Here is an 18,542-nt window from a genome sequence, read left to right as displayed (position 1 = left end):
GATTCCGAGCTATTGTCCGCTGTAAACCAAGGTGATCCGTATATCGCGGACACTGTCGATGTTTCAGGATTTCTTATCGAGGAGCTTGGGTATGCCCTATTGCCTTCATGAAAGGCTGCACGCGCTGAACTGAGCCTTTCATGTAGGGAGGGCGGAACCGCTACAGCAGTAACGGCTTTTTCTTTTTTTTTTTTGGAAAATCGTCACTCGTCTTTCTGGATGAGTCCGCCGATCAGAGGTTGCGCCAAACAATATAATCGGTTTAACAGCTGAGGTCGTTTGCTTTTGCGCTGACTAGACAACTCTCTGCGCGGATGGAGGGGCGGGCGCACATAGAGGGCCGTGAGCACGCCTGGAGAAGTGCTTCGACTTCTCATCCAGCGCGGGCGATGACGCTTAGTGACACTTGTACGTCTGTGAACGTGAGTTAGAAGTAAAGCTACGAAGAGACGTAACTAGTTAAAGACCTTAAGGAAAGAGAAGTGACGACGTTCGCGATACTCAGAGTTTGCTGATACGGGATCCCGGAACTTGTGGCATATCAAAAATTTGAGCAAGATGGCCCCGCAAACGAGAAGCTGGCTGTAGGTGTCAAAGCAGAGAGTACGTTTACGATCGGCAGTTGTGTGCCTTCTCCTAGAAAAAAGAAACGCTCTGTCCTGTCACACACCAGTCTTTGCGAAGGATATTGTGCGACCAAAGTTTCAAACACAGCGGAGGGTGGGGGGGGGGGGGGGGCGGCGGCGGTGTCGGGGGTGGACGCCCAAAGACTGCAGGCAGTCGGGGGAGAAATGAACACCACCACTACTCTTTCACAAACTGCCGCAGCACTTCCCCGATATCAAGGCAGCGTATCCCAAATACAAACTCAGGAAGACCTTAAAAATAGAACTGCTGCCTGGCACTGTTACTGTGATGAACTCGCAAAACCGGTGCTACCACCAGGGGGGTGTCAGACTCGAACAAGCCGTTGCCGGCAGTGGACGAGATGTCTGCACCTGCGCTGCATCTGTGCAGTGCCGGCATGGCCCTTGAGCGTAACCCCTTATTGTAAAACGTGTTCAGTTGAAGACACAGGATCATCTAAGAAGTGGGTCCATCGCCGATAGATCTCAAATTTAAGCCGCAGCGGCAGTCCCTTAAATGAAGACACAATTGTGTCGATGTCCACGTGTGATACCGTGTCGCTCGCTCGTAGCGGCCATGTGCCCAGCAGTCCAGCACACGGCTCTCACACTCATCTATTTTAGTGCTATGAAGAATCAAAGTCTCGTTCCTTACAAATTTCTCCCTTGCGGGACAACAAGCCATATCGCAAAGAGTCATGACACGCCAGATCATATGATTCCCTCCAGAGAGGCACCGGGGGAAGCTACGCGACGATACTCTCAGGAATACGGGCTCGGCATCGTCATGTTCACAAGAGATCTCGCTTTCTGTCGACACCTGTCTACGTTCTGATTGACGGAATCACCTGGATAGTGCGGCCGAGGCATAGCCCGTGCTAGATAAGATGCCTTAGTCGCCCTTGCACGATAGGAAGAACAATTAGTGCCAAATGCCAAATCACAGTCCCTTTGAGCCACCAGTGTTCGTTGCAGCCGTAACTCCATTTCTACCTGCGAACTCAGGGTGCTAAGCGGCTCCTACGCACCAGCCTACTGAACGAGATATCTGCGGCTATCGGATGGGAGGACTGGAGGGGCGACTACCACTTGAAGGGGAAGGGCGATCTTTGGTCCGATTACGCGCTACTCTACGCCCAGTCGCTACATGGCCAGAAGCATATATTCTCTGCCGGCTAGTACCGTCGACTGCAAAATCACTGCAGGATACATCTGACGGTGATTGGCATGGCGTTGAGACGCAATGCACCGCAGCAGACCCCACTGCAGGGGATGTCGACTCAATGCGCGATGAGCAGCCGCTCCCTGGAAACAGCGTGTGAGCGGTGCTTTGACAACGAATAGCCCTGTACCATGACAAAACAGCATTCAAAGGGCTCGTTGGGACGACCATGGAGATCAGCGGATTCAGAGACTTGGTTCAACTTTCCACCGTGTTATTCGTATCAAAGAACGGTGGAAAACGGCGACTTCCTTCTTTATCTTCGGGCCGAGTGAACGTGGTTAGTGGGGTGCAGTACAGAGTAGCACCTCTGGCTCGACCAATAGATCCTTAGAACCAGTCACATGTGCTAATTCCTTGGTTAAGTGACGCTTGTAGTTGCCCTATACCTCGATCAGCGTCTCACAGCAGAATCAATATACTGCCACGCCATGATTCGATTCAGGGATTAAGACGCGTGCCTCACCATTGCCTTAGCAGTTACAGAACCAAGTCACATATTCGCGTCCTATTAACCCTCCAGTAAGATGCCAGAATATTCTACGCCTGCCAGTCGACTCGTCCCTAGTTTTCTCGCCAAGTGTGCAGTCATAGAACACGCCACCTTGTGAGGGTGAACGGCCGGGCCTCAGAGGCAGCGTGGACAACAGTCTAGTATAGACTTGGCACACCACAGAAAATGAGTGGGACTGAAGATCCTTCAAAATACAGCGATTCGTTTTAGTCTTTGCAGTGTGTCTGCCGTGCGGATCGTTATAAACTCGGAACCGAATAAACTATCGGTGACCACTGCTGGCAGCAAATTTGCCACTCGTTGTAAGATAGCCTCGAGAGCCGGTTTCAGCGCGGGCGCTCACCACTGAAGGCGCAGTCTCGCTTCGGTGAATGCTGCAAGTAGATTAAACACGGCATGGCAGTGCCCCCAATATTTTTCTCGCTGCAAAGGGGCAATAGTCTCAGGAACAATTCCGGCAGTCCTTCTGTGTCGTAGATGCAAGTGATACGGCAAAGCGCTCCGAGGGCATGCATGAGAGTCAACCCCTCGCGGGAGTTGCCGCAGCGCTTATCAGCGCGGCACGACACACGTGCTAGAGGGGAAAAATTCTGAGTCCTTGGCGACCCCTTCTAGTTCCCCATAGTAAACCTGAATTTATTATCTTGGTAGTTTATATATCTAAATACGCTGAATTATAAATCAGGCTCCGATGCTGTCGCGGGTCCGTGCCGATGACACGCTTGATGCTCGCAGAGCCGAATCTGAAGCTACCACTCAATCAGCCACAGATCTGAAGGCCTCGGTGCCAGCCAGACATGCAATGCGAATATTCTGCCTGAATCCGGCGGTCATTGTTTTTCTTTGACGGCTGGAAACGGCGCCTGATTTCTAGTGATCATAACCCGCGTCGCACACCCCCAGTTTTCGTCGCCGCCTTGAGCCGGAGCATTTGACTCTCAACGCTCACCAGTAGCTGCGGCCAGTCTTCGGCGCTTGCGCTTTCCTTTCGTGCCTCGCTGTTTGGCCAAAGCCCAAAGCCTCGACTCTGGTTTCGCGCGGGAAAGCGCTATTTCAGAGCTTCCGTGCTTCGTGCTTTCCGCCCGCGCCGTGACAGGAGCCTCGCGCCTCTGTGGTGGCGTTGGTACACCCCTCCCTGGGCATGCTCGCCCTGCAAGGAGCAGTGGTACGCGCGAAGAACTTGCAGCGACAGATCGTCATCTCGAGTGGCGTGTGATCTCTTCTGCCTGCCAGGTGGCGCCTTTTGCTGGCGCGCCTCAAACTTCGAGGGCCGCAGGGTCGAAAGACCCGACCGCGTACCAAAAGGAAGCGCGTACAGGCACGCAAGATGGCGGCGCTAGAGCTATCTTCGCGGCGACTCATGAGAGCCGCCGACTCTGCAACATCGGTCGAGAACAAGCTGCAGGCGGCGTACATCGGAGCTGGCGGAGATGCAGAAGAAGGTGCCACGGCTCGACCCTGGCAAACCAGGTCTCCGGACTGCCGGGCAGCACTAACAGTCGTGGGCGTGGTTCTTGTGGTATTTTCCTCTATTCGAGGTGCTGATGCGGCTTTCCGTCCCACACGACATCTTGCGCGTTTCAGGGAAGTATACGAACAGGCAGCTCGCCCTCCGGCTGGCGGGAAGAATACCGCCGTCGAAGATGGTGTAGCGCCTCACGGGCAGCAAGTTGTGCATGTTCACTTCCAGTCGAAGGAAGGCCCTACCTTCGCACTGCCCTTCGTTTCTTCCGAAGCGTGGCGTCCCGACTCTCGTGCTGTCCATGAGGCGCCTGCGCAGCCTGAGAAACTGTCTTGGGGTCGGCGCTGGCTGGCTAATGGCCTCGCAGTCACAGCAGTTTCTCTCACATTTCTGGCCATGAAGGATCTGTTGACATTGTACAAACGCTACAGAAGAGCGACGAAGGCACGCGTGATTGAGAGCCGTAATAGACGCCAGCGGATCTTCCTGATGGATCGCGTTTCAGACGTCAACCGGAAGCTGAAACGTTTCTCGGCCTCTTTGCAGGAGCTTGAAAGAGAGAAAAAGCATCTTAAAGAGGCAAATCTCCACGGAGCAGGTGGTAATGCCCTGGCCTTTGAGCTAGCTCAACAGGCCTCCTCGCCTGCCCAACCCACGCCCTCGACGACGTCGGAAGGGCTGGAGAAAGCGACTCGGAGCGAAGCACAGTCAGCTTCTCCTGACGCTTTTAAAGAACACCGCCAGATTCTGAATAGCGAGGGTGCCGCGGGTGAGAAGACATGGCATTTTCAAGGAAGCACAGGCGACCTCCAATCCGTTCCCCGTCCCGTAAACATCAGAGTGGGGCCGATGAAGATTGCTATTGCTCGGATGCGCTTGATCCGCCAAATTAAGGACGTTCTATCGGAGCTGTGGCATATACGAGAGGAGCTCCATGCTGCTCACGGTGACACGCTCCTCTTGTACATCGAGTCGGTGATTCGCGAGGCGAAGCAGCTTTTAAGGCGGGCTGAAGGTAGAGGCCGAGGCCGTGATCAAGATGCAGACGGCGACGAGGAGCCTGAGACGGGGGTCAACCCTAGTGCAGAGGAAGGAGAGCAGGAGGACGACGTGGATATGGATGACCTTGCCCCGTTGCCTCAAGCTAGGGAAGACGATTGGGTTTATCAGAACGAGAGCCACGGGGAGGGCCTCGGCTACGACAGCATGCGCGAGATCGTCCCAGGTATGAGAGGATTCGGCAACACCAAGGAACCACAGCCCGCTGCGCAGGTGCCGGATATGCAGCATCCATTTTTCGCGCACCTAGAAAAACCACGAGAAGCCTCGGTGGACTCGCGTGTGCGAAAGATGGAAAGAGTGCTTGAAAAACGGCGGGATGTCGATGATGATGATGATGTAGCCAAAGGAGCTCACCATCTTACTGGTGAAGAGTCTAGCAACACGGTGACACGCGCGTATCACGTCATGCGGAATAACCCTGGTCTGAAGCCTGCTCAGGTCCTGGCGCTGCTCAAAAGGACAGACGCAAAAGAGGCTTTATCTGGAGAGCACTAGGCGAAAAAACGATGCGAGCGTTCTGGAGAATGTGTAAGCCTCTGGTCTTTGAAGTTCAGATTTGATGGTTCCTTCCGGCCGGACGCTCCCTTACGCCGTTCTAAAGCGTCAGGTGCGTTGTATCCCTGTGCTGGGATGCCAGGTGTTTCTGTCGTTGCCGCGGCTGGCAATCCGAGGTACGCGGAGTTTTTCGTTTATGGAGCGTGTTGTGATCCCAGCCTGCCACGTCCGCGTGCAGGACACAGCGTGGCGCAGCTTAACGACGGGACGGGTACGTGGTCGAATGCAGCTTGCAGCTTTATCAAATGAAGCTCGTTTTCTTCAACGCCAGTGCATGGAGCGAAACTAGCTGGCTGGGGGCCCGATACAAAGTGGTGTCGGTGACAAGAAGGGCGTGTGGGAGTGCCGATGATGTAGTTATTGTGGCTGGCCAGGGAGGGAGGGGGAGCCGGGGAAGGGGCGGAGGGGAGATATAGCTGTAAGCAGGCGCTTGCTTTTTTGCCGCATGCTGGCCTTCGGGCTGGAAAGGAATGAAACATTTCTCAATAGGTCTGTTTATTCCCAAACATCCTAACTGAAAAGTACCCTACTTTGTCAGGCTCCTGCTCTTGTCGACAGCTGCTTCGATCATGTAGCTTCAGTACTCACAGACGCTACAGGATATCCCGCAGGATGTCTCAGAGCGGCGCAGGTCATACCCAGACTCAATGCCCAACAGCACGCACTCGGCGAGACTCGTGATACAGTTGCGCTTCCGCTACCGGATCTCACTGACCCGTCTCACCTCGCCCAAGGTATGAAACAGCCAAGCAGGAGGGTCAAGGTTCTGTAGATTGCAAAGGCGGACACTGCCGCGCATAGAACATCCTCGATACGTTCTCGTGCCTGCGGTCTCGGTTCCCCTAGTAAATGAATGTAAATTGTGTATCTAAAAACGAGACTCACGTGACGAGCCTCTCCTGTCCCGCCTGGATTTCCAAGGTTGCTAGAGTAGCTGCAGCCTCGAACCGTCACATCTCGTGACGCAGCGCTCTCTGCTCTCCATCGCCTGAGCTTGGCGCAGGGAACTGTGGCGCTACATGAAGCCACACTGAGCGCGACAACACCTCTACGATGTCTGTCCTTAACGTGGCTGTAAACGCTAGCCTACCAAGCGTGTAGACAGCGAACGCACACACTCTACACCAGTTCCCAAGCCGCTGTCTGAACCTTGTGGTTAGAGCTGACCATCCAACCACTCAAGCCGCCTTCGACCAGCGCCACACCGTGAGACATAAAATTGTCGTCCCGGACGCACAAGGTTGCTTTTCGCCTCCAGGAGTCAGAGCCACATGGCCCCCCACGCAAAACACGTGCGTGCTCACCCGTCCCGACAAGGGAAACAAAATGTCTGAGCCGGCGGCACAGTACATATACATATATATGGACGCACATATATATATTTCTCTAGATATATATACTCCTGTTGTTCCGCTTCCACCTCGCGAAGCGCTGAACGCGGGACATACGCAAACTGATGGCGGTTTCCCCGCATGCAACCACACGCAATGCTTCGCGTGACCCCGGTCCTGTGGCGCTTCGATGGCTTCGGTGTGCCTTCCTCGCTGAGCGACACTGCCACCCCAGGCGAGACGAGTCGCGTCAACACCATTCACTCGATAACCATCGATAACCATTTCGGCTGCTGCGTCCTCGGCACCAGTTTTTCCAGCGTAAAGCAGGATGTCTGCAGCCTGAAGCACGAGGAGAAAGGCCCCCGACTTGTGTCAGAAGAACTCTTTTCAGCTCCTCCGAACAGGATCGCACTGCTGTTGGTGCAAGAACGAACGAAGCATCTGCGCGATCGTCTGGAAAGAAGGCCGCCGGGATGCATTCTGATGCCAACAGTCTTTCATCAGAGTCCTGCGAAGATAGAGAGACAACACCAAGCGCGGTTCGACCCCCGAAAACTGTAACCAACCTACGTAGCCCTTTCACACACTGAAAAATGTGAGCACGTTTAATAGAGCGCTGTCGACGCCGCTCAACGCATTGGCTCCTGGCCTCTACTTTCCCGGTAAACACCCCTTAACCAGAAGAGATGACGCAGTGCACGGCTTGCCACAGGCCGTAACAACATAACAAAGCTCCCTGTCGCAACGAGCAGACACTCCCACCTACGCTACGCTTAAGTCTACGAAACGAGACGCTGCATCTGACGCCAAAAGTGGGGAAACACCGACCGCGTGCCCGCTCGATTTCGCGTTCAATCGAAGACGCGCACGTGGGCGTTCGATTCAGAGTGTCACATGTAGCCTGCGAGTAGCCATAGGCATGAAAATAGTCGTCTGAGGAGCGCTTGGCCCGTGTGTGTCTGAATGATTTCGAAGCTTACAAAAGCGGGGAAGGACAGTCGGCCGGAATGCGAGACAGATCTGGGCGTTCGCCTCGCACTACGTGTTTGCAAACTTCTGCAGGCGAGAACGGGACGAGGACGGACGCTCGCGGCCGTTTCTCACTCGCCTCTCTAGTTTTGCGTGCTCGCCGACGCTCGTGCGGACTTCGACGCTTCAAGGACTCCCTTTCAAAGTTCCCACGCTCTCCGCTGCTCTCCCTCCGTTTGGCCTCGGCATCCGTCTCGGCGCTGCGCGTAGAGGAGCCGCCACTGGACGCTGACGCTACGGAAGCTTCGCTGGCGCCCGAGGAATGCCCTGTGAACGCATCCGAAGGCCTCGACGAAGCTCGCGAAGATACCGAACGACCTGGGGACGCGCCGGCGTCTCTCTCTCCGCGCCTGGGTCTGTCACGCGATAGACCGACATTGCCTGATCTTCGCGCTCGTCCTTCCAGTCCTCTACACCGCATCGGATAATGGCTTCTCTTGACCGGCTGCGCGTTCAGCGGTTCCCGGCTTCCTCCGCGCTCCGCGTCCCCGTTGCCTCCGCACGCGGCGCCGGGCGTCGCCTCGGCGCTGTCGCTGCCCGCGCCTTCACCGACCTCCTCGGCGTCCGTCACTTCGTCCGCAGAGACGCAGTAGGGCAGCGTCTCAGCGAGGAGCTCGTAGAGCACGACACCGAAAGCGTAGACGTCGACCTTCTCGCTGTACTGCCCGGCGGCGATCACCTCGGGAGCCATCCAGTAGTAGGTCCCCGCAACCCCCGAGCGGGGGCCGCCACCGGCGTCGCCATCAAAGGCCCGCGCGCCCGGCGCAGGAAGGGGGCAGCCAGGAGGATGGAGCGCGAAACCGGCCGGCGGCGCCTCGCCGACGCAAGCGCCCGCCGAAGGCGACAAACCCGCGCGATGACCCTCAGCGACAGTCGTAATGCGGCTTAGGCCGAAGTCTGCAACCTGCGGGAAATGAGAGGGCCTCAAGCGCTTGCGGGTTCACGCAAAGCGAATCGACAAGTTCGTAGAACAGCGCAGGCAGCTGTAGAGTGAGGCGGATGCGCGGCAAAACACACACAAGCGACGTGAAGTGGACAAAGGAGCAAATCACCACACGCGCTGCGCAGAAGGACAGGCAGAAAACGGAACAAAACAGAAAACGCAAGGAGAACAACACCGGGGAAACGAGCGCAAAAGAGACCTGTGCCTGTCCCTGAGAGGCAGATGACTCAAGAGCCGAAGCGATGTATCACAGAAGAGAGAGATCTCGAGGCGTCCTGCGACGCACCAGACACTTTGCGCAAACGAAATGATAAAAGGAGGAGACGCGAGCCGCATTCTGGAGAGGCCGCGCCCTCGTGGATGACTCTGAAGTCCCTCACCTTGGCGTGCGGGACTTGCTGTGGATGCAGGATTTTCTCAGTGAGGAGGATGTTCAAGGACTTCAGGTCGCGGTGGATGATAGGCGGGCGGGAGCCATGGAGGTACGCACAGCCTTTGGCTACGTCAAACGCAATTTTTGCTTTTTGCCACCACGTTAACGTGATTTTCGATCCTTTGGCCTCCCGCCCGTCTCCCATCGCCGCTCCACAAGGCGACGAGGAGGGACGCCTCTGCGCCCTCCCAGGTGTGTGCCAGCCCTCGGCGTCGCCTCCCTTCCCACTTGGATCTCCACGCGAGTCCACGCCTCGCCTATGCTTCCTCCAGTGCGTCCTGCATCCCGCCCCCTCCTCAACGTCCACGTCAGCGCCGCCCTCCGTCGCCTCTGCCCCCGTCGGACCTGCTTTCTGCCTCTCTGTCGCCTCGTCGTGCGCTTGTCTCCGCTTCCCGAGCGCCTCTGCACCGCGTGAAGGCCCTGCGTCGGCGCCTGGGGCTCGCGCGGGCCTCGTCTGCACCGCCACCCGTCGCCCTTGGCGCTGGAAGACGCGGTGGCTGTGAAGCAGGTCGAAGAGACTGCCACCTGCACAGAGCTCTGTCACGACGAAGAGGGGTCGGGCGCGGAGGTTCGCCCCCATGAACAGGACGAGGTTCGGGTGTCTGAGGCGCAGCATGATCCCCATCTCTCGCTCGAAGTCGCGCACAGCGTTCAACGCCATTGCGTTCTGCGGAAGGATCACGCGCTTGATCGCGACATCCGTCCCCCGCCACGTCCCCGAAAACACCTCGCTCGACGCGCCGCTGCCGATCTTCGCCTCCACGCACAGCTCCTCGAGCGAAATCGCCCACGGAGACTGCTCGGCGTCGCACAAGTCCTCACCCGCAACCGCAAACACGCCTGGAGGCGCCGAAGGACCGGGGAATCCAGAGCACCCTGCGAGTGCAAACAGAGCAGGCCCCACCGCGCCAGCGTCTAGGGCGCGAGCCTCAGCCGCGCCTGTCCATCCATCTGGTCCCAAAACATCGGCAGCTGGAAGAGGCGGAGACGCTTGAGGACCGTACGAAGCTGGGGCGTCTGCAGGCCAACGCGAAAGTGGTTGATTCGCAGGACCCCCCTGCTGGAAGAGAGCGCCCTGGCACGGATCGAGAGGCGACCCGTGAGGCGGCCCTAGGGGCTGCCGCTGCGGCGGGCCTGCTTCGTATCTACGCGGCGCAGGGAAATAATAGTCGAAGACGTCCGCATGCCACTCTAGTCGCCCAACGCCGTGACCGTAGTCGGCGCCAGCAACGCGCTGCTGCGCGTCTTCAGGCCGGCAGAAATTCGCATAGATCTCGCCCGCATCGCCTGCTCGCGCCGGACGGTCGGGCGGCGCGTACACATACACGTTCGGATCTGCGCCAAGCGGTTGGACAGCAGGAGAGGGAAAGACGCACGGAGGACAGGGCTGAGCGGGACTGTAGAGAGGATGATTCGCGAGGGCGAGATCGGACGATGCATCGTGTAAACAGTTGAAGCCGCCCACGGCGGCAGTAGGCGCGCATGCAGCGAAAACCCCGTGAAGCGACGGCGAGGACGCGGAGAGATCTGGCCACGTCTCCTCAGCGCCGAGAGACGCCGCTGAGAAGCGGCCCATTCCTCTCTGCGCGTCCCCGTTGCACACGCCAGGACGCCCAAACGGGGTCTCTGGGGGCTGCGCAGCTCCTTCGGGCATCCGCTGCGCGCCCAGAGGGCCGCCACAGTAGCCAAAGCCATCGTACAGGCTTGAAGTGGCGTTCCCGGCGCCCGCCACACATGGCGGCGGACGGAGAGATGCAGCCGGCCACGACGGACGAGAGAACGCTGGTGCGGGCGACACGTCGCGAGAGGCTGGCGCTGGCGAAGGGTGGGCTGCCTCGCGCTTCTCACGCCGCCGCAAATGTCGGTGGCCCTCGCACTCCACCGTAGTCCCCCGTCTCTGCGGGCGCCCACAGTCGCCACGGCGTCGCGACCTGCGGCGGCGAGCAGACGGTCCGCCTCGCTCGCCCTCTTGAGGTGGTGGGCCGAGCTGCGCGGTTTCGTCGGCGTACGCTGCGTCACTGCTCCGCGAGAATCTGCCTTCTGAGTCCTGCAGCAGCGACGGGTCGACCTCGAACTCGTCCGCAGGGGGCCCGGCAGCAGCGAGGCTCTGCTGCGGCAACCTGTTCGCCCGCTGCGCCTCCACTTGCCGCGCACCTCGGCCGTCTTCACTGGAGCGTCTCGGCCGCGAGGGGAGCCCCTCGTTGTCGGCTCCGCGACGGCCGTGCGGTCTCCCCTGCGCGTCCTCGTCGCGGCGAGGCGCCCGCCTCTCGGCTCTCTCCTGACCGGAGGCTTCTGCGTCGAGCTCTTCTCCGCGGCGCGCGGCTCGCTCCCCGCTGCGCCCGCGCGCCGCTGGCCCGCGCTTCTGCGCGGCCGCCTGGCGGCTCGGCGCAGCCGACTGCTGGTGGTCTGAGCAAAGACTTGCTGGGGAGTCTGCGGGGGCGCTGCCGGCCGCGTAGCGCCCCTGCCCACTCCGGGCGCGCGGCGCTGCAGCATGCGGCTCGAACGGGTTGCGAGACTCGCGGGAGAGCGGCTCCTCCAGAGCTTCTCGCCGCCCTTTCCTTGAGAACGACAGGAGAACTTCTTCGAACGAAGCAACGGCGGACGAGGGGACCGCGTCGTCCTCATCATACGACGAGTCTCCCTGACGACGGTTTCGAGAAGCTGGCCTCGGGGGGGGCACGAGCTCCGCATTCCTGCCTCGGCCCCGCTGGGCTCCAAAGCTGCACTCGCTCGCCCCCCGGTCGTCCTCGGGCCAGGGCGGCCAGTCCCCGCCTCTCCCGCCCTGTCCCCCCCAGTCGAGGACCGCGCCTCCGCTGTGCCTGGCGAGTGGCGGACGCGACGAAGCCGCTGACGCTCTCCGCTGCGTCCTATCCCTCACACAGCTCCGACGCAGTCCAGCGCCTCCCCCTATTCCCGCGGCTTCCTCCTCCTCCGTGAGCTCCTCCTGAGGGCTGTCGTCACCAACTGAGTGCGAGGAGTCGCGGCAACCCGCAGCGCGCGAAAACGACAACGCGACTAACGCCGGTGCGGGCGCAGGCTCAGAGCGGCTAGGCGCGAAGAGTTGAGGCGAACGGTCAGAACTCAGACATCTGCCTGGCGCCCTAGCGCCGGAGGACCCCAGACGCGCACCCCTGGAATCTGAATCAAGGCAGAACGGATTGCCGTCGGACTCAAGAGAGGACAGCAAACAGCGCTCCTGCTCCGGGAGGTCGCTGCCAGTCTCGTCCTCTGAACGCCCCGAATGCAGAGGAGAGGACCCCTGTTTTGGTCTCTGCCTAGACCTCTGCCGTCGCGCTTGCAGCCGCGGAGTCTCCGCCTCGTCTCTCTCGGCGGAAGCCACAGACGGCCGCCGCAGTCTGCCAGACTTCCTCGACGATGCGCGAGAGGCAGACGGGCGCTCGCCATATGACAACGACGAGGACGACGAGTGACGCCGCAGACGAGCCTCACCGTCGTACTCTGGGGGTGCGATAAAGACCGAGTTGCTCTGCGCTCCACGCTTGCCCTCTGTGAAATTCACGCCCCACGGGAACGAGCAATCCCGACGATCTCTCCCGCGCTCTAAAGAGGGCTCGCCCCCCCCCAACGACGTCCCTACGCGCATGGCGGACACGAGAGGAGACAGCCGCGCCGCAGCAAGACGAGGGCTGCGAGGCTCCTGAGCGAGACCCTGGTGCCCCTGGAGCAGCCGCGCGCGCGCTCGTTCTCTGTTGTCGTCTGCTGTTCCCCCGTCTTCTCTCTGCTTCGCGCGTCCACTGGCAGCCCATGCACTCTCAGATACGTTCGGGGGGGCATCTCCCTTGCGGTCGTTGCGCCACTCGTTGATGCCCTCGTCGCAGATCGCGAGTCCGCTGGACAGCGAGACGGACAGTGACGACGGCAACGGGGGCGCGCCGGAAGGGCGCTGGTGCGAGGCTCGGGGCAACAGGCGTTCGCCCGCGGGCTTTGCGTGGGATTTGCCGATGCGTGTGTGCGTCGCGCCGTCCTCTGTAGGTCGCTTAACGGTGGAGAAGAGAGTGTAGAGGCCGAAGGCCATGTCGCCGCCAAGAAACGCCCGCCAAGAGCGAAAGCAGTCCGCGGACGCGCAGGACGCGCACGCAGCCGACGCGGAAGGAGCTCCAGGCGCGAAGGACGACGACGGCATGTTTTGAGAAGCGGACGCGGAGGAACCGGATGGGCTTCGCGCGGCGGCCCGTTCCTCGACAACGACGTCCTCGAGAGAGGGAGCAGGCAGGGGCATATGTGCCTCGAGACGCGTCAGGTCGAAGCGGACGCAGACGCCTCCACTCTGCGGCAGAGAGCTCGCCGCGAGCCGCAGTGAGGACGCGGATGCGAATGCGGAAGCCGGAAACTGGAGCAGGTCGCCGAGGACAGAGAGGAGACACGGCGACAGCTGCCGGAGGCGCGCAAGAAGCCGAATGTGCGACGATAAAGCACCTGACCATTCTGAGAAGCACAGTCAATCCCGCAGACACATGCAGAAGACCGTCCAATCATATACGAGTCGCACTTCCTCTCGAAGGCCTCCAAAGCGGAGCGACGACGTCCAGCGCAAGTCCCGTCACCACTGCTTTCCCCCCCGCCCCCCCCCCCCCCCGCCCCACAAATCGCGTCATCCTGCGCGCCCCGCGGCTCCGTCGGGCACCTATTCAGGCACACGTACCCACAGCCAGACAAACGAATAGACGACGACGAGAGCCCACCACACAGCTGTCTTCATGGCTGGCAGGACGGCCGCGAGGTCCCAGGTGGGACGCGGAAATGGCATTTTTCATATTGCGCGCAGCCCGTTTCTTCCAGGCCCTACCTGCAACCTCTCGAAGGCGCCGGACGGCCTCCACGAGCGCGGGTCGCAGCGCGTCGAGGCGCGCGGGCAGTTCTTGTTCCCTGCGCCTCCGCAGCGTCCCTTCCCTTCCTCGATCGCCGCGCGCCGCGAGCGCCTGGACGAAAGGTTCTTCGGGCGCGCCTGGACATCTCGCCGGCCTGTCCATCCTCCCTTCGCGGTGCGGGAGTGAGCGCGTCCGCGTCCTCGGCGCGGAGCCGCCCCTGCCGCCGCCCGCCGGCGAGCACGGGCCGCTCGGAAGCGTCTCCTCAGCGCAGGCGCGAAGCAGCGCGAACAGATGCAGACAGACGGAGAACAGCCCCCAGGCCTCGTCGACCAGGTGACACAGGAGGACGGCGCACAGCGGGAAGACGCGGGTCTCGGCCTGCGCGACGCAGGCCCGACAGAGCGCCAGCACCGGAAGCAGGAGTGTGCGCGTCAACCTGAGACAGACAGACACGCGGTACGCGGCAGCGACCCCGATACACTCCCCGTTCCCTCCGCGAGTCCTTGGCGGGGTGTCGCTCGCAGCCTTCTTCGTCTGTGGGTATCCCAGTCACCGGCTGCGAACCTCCGTTTCTCCCGCTTCCACGTTTCACGCTTCCCGCTACGACTTCGCGTCGCGTACCTCTCCAACACGCCGACCGAGACCGGCGAGAGCGGCGCGGCGTCGCTCTCTGGGCCTTCGCCGCAGGCGACCGCGGCGAGCGCCGAAAGGCTCTCGAACCCGTTGGCGCGCAAAAAACCTTCCAGCGACCAGTTTCCTGCAGCGAAGAGCGGAGGGAGCATACACGTAGAGACAGTCGGAGGCCACTGCGCACAGAGGCGACTCAGGCACCAGGCGCCAACTGGCTGACGCAGTGGTTGCACCGCCGATTCAAGACAAACAGGCGTCCACGAACCCAGATGAGGTGCACAGTCTGGGGCGCGCGCAGGCGGACAGAACGAGAACAGTGAATCAGCGGAGAGGAACAGGAAGGAAATATAACGAGGCAGAGAGCGTGTTGGAAGCCCTGCATGTCCACACAAGCAAGGGCGTGGACGACGATGACGAATCATAATCCATGCTCGCAGATTTACCAGAGAAGAAGATATCGAGGTCCTTCAACATCAGGCGTTTCTGCTCCAGCCATCCCGCGTATGCAGCGACGAGACGCAGACTCGTTCCATCCCTGTCGGTCTTGGCTCTGCCGTTTCCAAGTGCTTCGCGCTCCTCTCTCTCTCTCTGCTCCCTCCGGCCAGCCGCATCTCGTCCGCCGTCTCCACCCCCAACTTCTGAGTTGAGCACAGCTCCGTCTCGCCGCGTTCGAGTCGCCCCAGAGACGACGGAGAGAGCTTGCAGCAGAAGCAGCGGCAGGCGCTCGAGCGGCGCGCTTGGCGCTGACAAGAACTCCGTTGGAAGCTGTTCAAAATGAGAGACAAGAAGAAAGCAGATCCTTTGCAAGAGGACAGGACGATACAGACGTTGCAAACATGCGATACGAAAGAGAGGGACCGCACCTAGGGCTAACAAGGTCTGACGCCAAGGAGAGCGCGAGAGACGCACGCATCCGCTAATCACGCAACAGACGAAGAAAACCGTACGCAGCAACCGAAAGAGCGGCAATGGGGTGAATGCCCTCCACAGCAACGATGGGGGTGCCGCGGCGCATGCCAAACAAGATGAAGCCGAGCCGACAGGCATGCACCAAAGGACCCCAAAAATCACGTGCTGCGCAACCAGAGTGGAAGTCTTCCCCGCCGCGACTCGCAGGAGCAACGGAGACACAGAGACAGAGCCGACGCCCGCCCTCCGCGCAAAGCTCATCGCATGCAATCGAAGGGCGTAAAACCACAAGAAGATTCTTCTGTAGTTTGGCCGCCAATGCTGGCTCAGGGAAGAGTAGAGTCCTGTTTTGGCGAGATAGAGCAAACAACAGCGAAGTGTTGAGAAGCAAACGACACCGCAGGCAGCGGCCTCGACGCGCTGACAATCTGGGGAAGCTGAACGAAGGCAAGGCAAACGTCAGGTAGGTCGCATGCCACAGACAGGCCAACTGACCTGGAGGGAGAGACGATGCGTGACGAGAAGGAAGCGAAGAGCTGTGGCTGCGTCTTCCCCCGCGCGCTGCACGGCTCTCAGCTGCGATCGAACCGAAACGGAGGAATACAGAAACATAGTTAGGAAAGCCGAGCCTCGGGGTTTGGTCAGGAAGATAGGCATGCACGACGACGGCACCGTGTCACACCGGGGAGGAAGGCCGAGAAGCTACGAAAGGCGAGGCAAGTGCGAGGAGGAGCTCTTTTGAATTTCACGAACGGAGTTACACATTTGATTCTCTTCGCCCCCACACGTTTTAGCAAGTTTATAAGGTTACAGACGACGAGGGACACTGAACGATGGAAGGGCGCGGCTTATCGCAGATTGCACCGAGGCCGCTGTCGGCTGCGCAGACCGCCTCACCTGCATCGTTTTGGCGACGTGCCGCAGCGCCTGCACGACGGCAGGGCGCGAGCGCCTGGTCGCGGCGAAAGTCTCCCTGGCGAGCGTTTTTGAATCGCTTCCGCAGGCATCCTGCCTGAAGAGTACAAGTCTGAGGAGCCGCTTCAGCTCGCTCAGGAGCCGGCTGGCCATTTCGCGGGCACGCACCTCCTCGCGGATCGTCTCCGCAGCTGGCGACGCCCTGGAAGGCAGCTCGCTGCAGCAGAAGCAACAGCGAAGCACGCTCTCCGCCAGCGCCTGCTTCTCCTCTGAGCGCAGCGCGGACGCGGAGTATTCAGACGCGCGCGGCGAGACGCAGGCGGCAAAAACGTGCGAAGACGCGGCAGCGTGCCCACGAGATGCAGAGGGCTGCGGGGGCGCGACAGGGCCGACGGGCATTCCAGGCTTCCCAGTCCTTTCGCCCCGAGACCTTGAGGCCCGAGACCCCGGGGGTGTCCCCTCTTGTGTCGGCTGCGCAGAGCCCACGCTGCCCCCAGAGTGGAGGAGACTCGACGCCGAGGAGGAGCCGGTAGCGGGGCGATGCTTTAGCCGATGGAGGAACGTCGCCTTCCCGAGAGATGAAGAGAGGGCGCGCTTCCTCAGCCAGCGAAAAGGCGAAGAGAAGCTCCGTCGAGTCGCGGCGAGGGCTGACCGGGAGCACGCAGCGGGAGAGGACGAAGCCGCGGGGAGAGTCTCAGCCAGCCAAGGCGACGACGAGAAAGCGGGAGGAGGAAGTGAGACTCGCGGCGCGGCAGGCCGAGAAGCTGCCTCGCGTCCCGGGGGGCTGGGTGCGCGGCTTGCTGGATTTTCTGCCTCTCCAGCCGAAGAGTCAAGAGCGGCGGAAGGGCGAGAAGTCGCAGAGGGCAGAGCGGCCGATGAGAGACCGGCGGGAGGCCTCGACATGGCGGCAGGCGGTGGCCGGCGAGAGACGTCCACGCCTGGAGCCAGAGGTTGCGACGGGCATCGCGGTGGCGGAATGACTCCGGCGGGTCCCTCGAAGACACGGCGGAAGGCCTCCGGCGACGAAGCGACACCATCGTAAGCCGCGGAGCCCGCATTAACAGACCCCAAACCACCAGCTGCAGCTGCAGGCTGCCCCTGCGACCGACCCCCCGCGCGCTTGGCGTCGTCGCAGCGCCGTCTCCACTCCCCGTGCTGGCGATGTCGCAACCAAGAGGCGCACGGCCGGACGCCTTCAGCCACTGACGTGCCTTTAGCTTCTTCACCGTCTTCTGGGCCGTCGACAGGCGGCGCGCCGAAGCCAGCGACATCCGCGAAGGCGAGCGGCGGGTGCGCCGACCGCGAGAGTTCGACGTCGCCGTCTCCGCCCTCGGGCAGCCAGTCCCAGTCTCCGCTTCTCGGCGTAGACGCTGACTGCGCGGCAGACTCCGCCGGCAGCCGCAGCGAACGGCGCATGGAAGAAGAAATTGGGCGCGGAAGAGGAGAGAAGCGCACGCGAGCTCCGGCAGGTTGCGGGTCTCGCTTCGATTCCGCGCGGGGCCTGCGACCAACAGGCAGACAGGCTGCCCCGCTGCCTCCTTGCATTCTCCCTGTGTTTCGCCGCAGGCCGCCGCTCCCGTCGATGCGTTGACCGCGCCCTGCGGGCTGTGTTTCCTCAACTTTCCTGCCTTCTCTCCTGTGGCGTCGTTGCCTGCAGCTGCCCGGAGTCAGGCCGGCCAGCTCGGCGTTCACCCGCTCGCGGAGACCCCCGAACGACGCGCAGCAGAGACGAAGGAGGAGTCCCTCGTCTGCCGCTGTCCCCCGCCCCCTCCTGCCTGCTGTTCGCGGGTCTGCCTCTGCATCGGCGGCCTCGTTGTCTGCTTCATCCAGGTTCTTTCCCGCCTTAAACCGGTCTTCGGCCTCCTCCCGCGCGTGCCTCACGTCGCAGTCCCTCTCGCCGCCCCCATTCTCCAACGATCCTCGGCTTCCACGCTCCCCCTGCGGCGCCATAGCTTCTGCGTCTTCGCGAGCCTGGCCCCGCAGCGTGAGCGAAGACGATGCAAGTGCGCGAGGAGAGAAGAGAGAAGAGCGTCTGGGAGGGGCTCCGAGGGCGCTTGGCTGACCTTCTCCGTGGCTTCT

The 18,542-nt window shown here is 60.9% G+C and overlaps 2 protein-coding genes across 2 annotated transcripts; one reads left to right on the top strand and one right to left on the bottom strand.

Moving 5' to 3' along the window:
- Positions 1–3,689: 3,689 nt before the first annotated feature.
- On the top strand, positions 3,690–5,381 carry BESB_032780 (uncharacterized protein; the record flags this gene model as incomplete). The annotated part of the gene is made up of 1 exon (XM_029361870.1): positions 3,690–5,381. The coding sequence occupies one exon, from the start codon at positions 3,690–3,692 to the stop codon at positions 5,379–5,381; it is 1,692 nt and encodes a 563-aa protein (XP_029215090.1).
- Positions 5,382–7,751: 2,370 nt separating this feature from the next.
- On the bottom strand, positions 7,752–18,413 carry BESB_032770 (uncharacterized protein; the record flags this gene model as incomplete). The annotated part of the gene is made up of 7 exons (XM_029361869.1): positions 7,752–8,708; positions 9,128–13,626; positions 13,988–14,445; positions 14,631–14,766; positions 15,083–15,404; positions 16,044–16,124; positions 16,446–18,413. The coding sequence occupies 7 exons, from the start codon at positions 18,411–18,413 to the stop codon at positions 7,752–7,754; spliced, it is 8,421 nt and encodes a 2,806-aa protein (XP_029215089.1).
- Positions 18,414–18,542: the final 129 nt, after the last annotated feature.

This window comes from Besnoitia besnoiti, assembly GCF_002563875.1.
Source record: "Besnoitia besnoiti strain Bb-Ger1 chromosome Unknown contig00018, whole genome shotgun sequence".
NCBI lineage: Eukaryota > Apicomplexa > Conoidasida > Eucoccidiorida > Sarcocystidae > Besnoitia > Besnoitia besnoiti.
The sequence above is the reverse complement of the archived record's forward strand: the minus strand, read 5'-3'. Positions and strand labels throughout refer to the sequence as shown.